The following is a 5,053-nucleotide window of genomic DNA, read 5'->3' on the forward strand; positions in this document are numbered from 1 at the left end:
TGGTATTGCCTGAATCTCCGTTCCCAGATGACCGGCTACATCCCTGCCATTTTCATCGAGGTCAGCACACACACACACACACACACACACACACACACACGCCCAAGCGCGCGCATGCACGCACTCGTCGGCACAAGCACATGGCCCTGGCTTCGTGCCCAACTTTCCATCCCCCCCCCCCCCACCCACCCGGGCACTGACCCATGCGCCTCTCCGTCCTTCTCCTCCCCCTCCCCCGGCAATAGTCCACCCAACTTCGCCTGGCTCGTGTGAACGCCCTCCGGAACAAAACCGTTTCCATGGCCACCCCCGAGGACATGGAGGCCATGCCGCCGATCCTGCGCGACGCCGGCCAGGTGTCCTTCAACAATGTGGTCACCTACTCCGACGGCACCGAGACCGAGGGGCTCCTGGACCAGGAGCAGGCCTTCACGTCGACTGTGACCGCGGCCGTGGCCGCCGTCGGCCTGGACAGCAGCTCCCCCCTGGCCGGGGAGACGGCCGGCGTGTCGGCCGCGGGCGATGCGTCGTCCCCCCTGTCGCCGATGAGCTCGCCGGTGGTTGTCACCGGTTCGGGCGCCGGGGCCGTGCGCTCCGGCAAGTCGGCCTCCACCGCCGGGGTGCCCACCTCGCCGATGGTGGCCACGGCTGGCGGCGGGGCCTCCGGCGGCAAGCGCCACTCCATTTCAAATCTCATCAAGGGCATTTCGTCCAAGTCGGCCGGCGGGGAGCCCTCGCCCACCGGGCTCGGCCCGGCCGGGTCCACCTCGAGCAGCTCCCGGCGCGGGCACTCCTCCTCCTCCATTCGCCCGGTGTCGGCACCCTCGTCGCCGGAATTGGCCTCGGCCGGCCAGCAGCAGCCCCTCGATGGGGAGTTCCTCCTGCGCATTCAGAGCCGCATCGCCGATCTGGATCTGGCCTACAAGGGTATGTTCTGCTCGGTGCCCGGGCGCTTCGTGTCACTGTCCATGCGCCCGATTGCGATTGTCCTGTGTGCATGTGTGCATGTGTGCATGTGTGCATGTGTGCATGTGTGCATGTGTGCATGTGTGCATGTGTGCATGTGTGTGTGTGTGTCTGTGTGTGTGTCTGTGTGTGTGTCTGCGGGCGTCCCCACGCTCCCCTTGCTTTCGGCTGTCTGCGCCCTGCGCCCTGCGCCCTGCGCCCCGCGCCCTGCGCCCCCCCCCCCCACCTCCCCCAGCTCTCTGACGCGTATGATTCCCGTGCCCCGCGTGTGAAGTCGTCCGCGCCAGTCACTCGACCACCACCGAGAGCGTCCTTCGCCAGGCCGTGGAGAAGTTCATGCCCGGTGCCGGGGAGGAGGACGTGTACACCATCATGAATGAGTACAATCTCTGCCTGTCGGTCGGCGAGTCGGAGACCATCCTCAGCAGCAAGAGCGGCTTCCCGGTGCAGGAGCTGGTCAAGCTGTCGCCCGAGGCGCAGAAGAACGCCAAGTTCCTCCTGCGCAAGGCCGACAAGTCCAACCTCTCGAGCATCCGCGTCTTCAAGGACGACATCTCCTTCAAGTTGATCACCTACAACACGGCCTCCGACACCATGCGCGACCTGCTGGTGGCGGCCCTGGGACGCTTCGGCATCACCGACTCGCCGGACCTCTACTCGATCGCTCTGAATGCTCCGTCGAAGGGTGCGTGCACGCCGCCGTCCCTGCTTGCTGCTCCTGCTGCCGCCGCCGCTATCGGGGATCTCCCACTGTGGCAGACTGTGTGTGCACGCGTGGCGGGTTTGCGTCCAATCACTCACCCCCCCCCCCTGCCCCCCTGCCCCCCTGCCCCCCTGCCCCCCTCCTTCCCTCTCTTCCTCCCTCTCTCCCTCCCCCTGCCTCGCGCACTCCACTCCCAGGCGTCCTTCTGCCGGACAGCTCCCGTGTGTCGGACTTCGACACGGAGCTCGACAACCTGGTCGCGGCGGCCGGCGGGCAGAACCTTTCGGCCCCCTCGACGCCGACCGTGGCCGAGCGGCCTGCCTCCATCTATGGCGGCTCGGCGGCCGGGGCTTCCGGCGCCGGGCTCGGGTCCTCGCACACGCCCTCCAGCAGCATGACTGCCCTGAACACGGTGACTGGCCCGGCTGGCGGGGCCAACCCCCTGCACCTGTCGGCCATGTCCGGCAGTTTGCTGGCTTCGTCCCGGGCGCCGCGGCTTTTCCTGGTCCGGCGCGAGGCCACCGAGCCGGATCCCCTGGCCAACCTCATCCAGATCCGGGTCTACTCCCACGGATTCGACATGGATGTGGCCTACCGGTCAGTGTTTGCCAGCCGCGATGAGTCCACCAAGGGCCTCATTAAGAAGGCCCTCCGGCGGTACAACTCCAGTGCTCGGCCCAGCGACTTCCGCCTGGAAATCGTCATTCAGAGTGCCAGTGCGTTTGTCGTCTGCCCCCGCCTTTCTGGCCCCTCTCACCTGGTGTTCGGCACCTTTGTGGGCTGCTCCTTTTGCCCTGCCCCGCCTCCTTCCCTTCCTGTGTCTTTCTCGATCTCTTTCCTTTACTGACACCTGTCTCATCGCCCCGTCACCACCACCGTCACTATCGTCACCACCGTCACCATCGTCACCACCGTCGCTATCGTCACCACCGTCACCACCGTCACCACCGTCACCACCGTCACCACCGTCACCACCGTCACTATCGTCACCACCGTCACTATTGTCACTATCGTCACCACCACCCCCACCCCCACCCCCACCCCCACCACAACAACACACTCACAGACGCCCCTCATGCCAGCCGGTTCATCTCAAACGAGGAGCTCCCGCTGGACGTCATCATCGCCGTGGAGCATGCCTACCCCGGGGTCCCGACCAAGCTCTATCTCCGGATGAAGGACACCTCGATGGCGGCCAACCCGACCAACCCCCTGTCCGGCTACCCGATCTTCAACCCCCGGAGCCGACTCATGAGCCAGTCGATCGCCGGCTCCATGCCGATCTCGATGGACGGGGTGACCGGCGGCGAGGGCCCGACCGGCGGCGTCCCCAGCGGCCGGGGCACCGGCTCGGCCACCGGGGCCTCCACCAGCGGCGGGTCGCTCGAAAGCTTCGTCGTGACCAAGGTCCCCATCCGGCTGTACTGCGATGGGCTCTGGCAGAATGGCCAGGCCGAGTATAAAACCATGATGATGACCGACTTGACCACGGCGGCCGAAGTGTGCGACTGGGCGGTGGAGAAGTTTGCCTTCGATGCGCGCGTGGCCGCGGACTTGCGCCTGGCCGTGCTGGCGGACCCGGTGGGCTCGCGAGCGCTCGAGCCCACGGACTTCCCGGTGCTCATCCGCAATGAGCTGATGGAGTCCGGCTACTCCGGCATGCGGTGGCTGCTGGTGCGTGAGCTTGGCCCGGCCCTGCACAACCGCGTCACGGTGACCATCGACGCGTCGGACATTTGGCCGGACAGCGCGCCGGTTGACCTGAAGCTCCATCGGATGAGCACCCTGCGGGAGGCCCTGCGCAAGGGTCTCCGGCACTTCCGCCCGGCCGACTCCCCGCGGTCGATCAACTCGCAGCAGGTGGCCGATTTGTTCTATTTGTCGCTGCTGCCGGAGTCGCCGGCGGCCGGGGCGGCCGGGTCCGTTGACACTCCGGCGGCGGGCGGCCCGGAGCAGCCGCAGCCGCAGCCGCAGCAGTCGCAGCCGGCCCCCACCACCGGCGGGTCTTCTGCCACCCATCAGTCACTGCCGCCGCTGGTGCAGGAGCAGCTCCTGTCATTGGCTTCCTCGTCGTCGGCCAGCTCGCGTACTTCCTCCTTGACGGACCTGCCCGGGTCACTGACCATGGATCAGATTCGCCAGTCGCCGCGGCTGAACCTCAGCCTGATGCTCAGTGATTGCGATCTGGACGCCGGCGACCATGAGGATGACGACGAGTCGGTGACCTTCTACCTGCGCCGGGTGGATGGCCTGTCTGGGGCCGACTTTTCCGGCGTCTCGTCGCTCCTGCTGCCCCTGGATGGGGTGAGCGTGGCTGGCACCGAGGCCGGCCATGGGGGCGGTGTTGCCGGGGTGGCTGACGACGCGCCGCCCGCCCCCGGGGGGGGGGCCTTGTGCAATGTGCTGACGGAGTTCGTGGCGCCGGTTGACTTGCCGGTGGTCATGCCGGTTGCCGAGGCGGTTGTTGTGGCCGCCGCGGCGACGGCGGCGTCTGTCGCGCCTGAGGCCGATCTGTCGACCGGCGCCACCGAGCCGGAGGCCGCGTCGTCGTCTGCCACCACCCCGATGGGGGCTCTGCCTGCCATTGACGCCGAGGGTCTGCCTGGCGACAAGGCGGCCGACACCGGCAGCCCTCCGGCCATGGTGGAGATGTCCTCTGCGGCTGCTGCGTCATCGCCATCGCCGCCATCGCCCTCCTCCTCCTCTTGCTCTTCCTCTTGCTCTTCCTCGTCCTCGGTGACGGCGGCCGCGAGCGTCGGCGATGGCCTGCCGCACCCCGAGGCCGAAGGGGGTGCTGCGTCGGTCGACTCGGAATCCAGCCCCCCGGCGGTTGTTGATGGGGGCACTGACACCGGCGATGCTGGCGGCTTCCTGGCGCCGGGAAAGCCCGCCACTGCCGAGGCCGGGACTGCTGTTCCCCTTTCCGGCCCGTCCCTGGGCTTGGAGTCCGGTGAGGAGGCCAGCATGGAGGAGGTCCTTTCTTCCTGATAGCCTGAGCCAGGCGTGATGTGTGTATGCATGTGCAGGGGTGGTAGGTGTGCGAATGAGGGCGGCAGACGTCGCTCGCGGTGTGCCGGCATGTTTTCGCCGGTGCCGAGAAGAAGTCCTCACCTCTTCGCCCTTCGCTTTCCCCCCCCCCTCCTCTTACCCACCCCAACAAAGCTACCCCCCTTTTTCTCCCTCTCTCTCTCCCCCTCCCTCCCGGGGCGGTCCTCTTCATCCTTGTACCCTCCCTCCTCCCCCTTCCTTTGCTTGCAAAAAGGGGGCAGAAGGGGGGCGATGGGCAAGAGGGCAGCCCAGGTCATGGGGGCGCAGGGGTTGTCTGTGTGTCCCTTCCAACCAGTTTGTGCGGAGGGTCTTGTCACGTCTCCCCCCCCCCCCCCC

General features: G+C 67.3%; 1 protein-coding gene across 1 annotated transcript; it reads right to left on the reverse strand.

The window, feature by feature from the left end:
• Positions 1–3,622: 3,622 nt before the first annotated feature.
• On the reverse strand, positions 3,623–5,053 carry H696_01613 (hypothetical protein). The gene has a single exon (XM_009495516.1). It carries the CDS (start codon positions 4,747–4,749, stop codon positions 3,898–3,900), a length of 852 nt encoding a protein of 283 aa, XP_009493791.1. The 5' UTR covers positions 4,750–5,053; the 3' UTR covers positions 3,623–3,897.

Source organism: Fonticula alba (genome assembly GCF_000388065.1).
Source record: "Fonticula alba strain ATCC 38817 unplaced genomic scaffold supercont2.2, whole genome shotgun sequence".
Taxonomy (NCBI): domain Eukaryota; order Rotosphaerida; family Fonticulaceae; genus Fonticula; species Fonticula alba.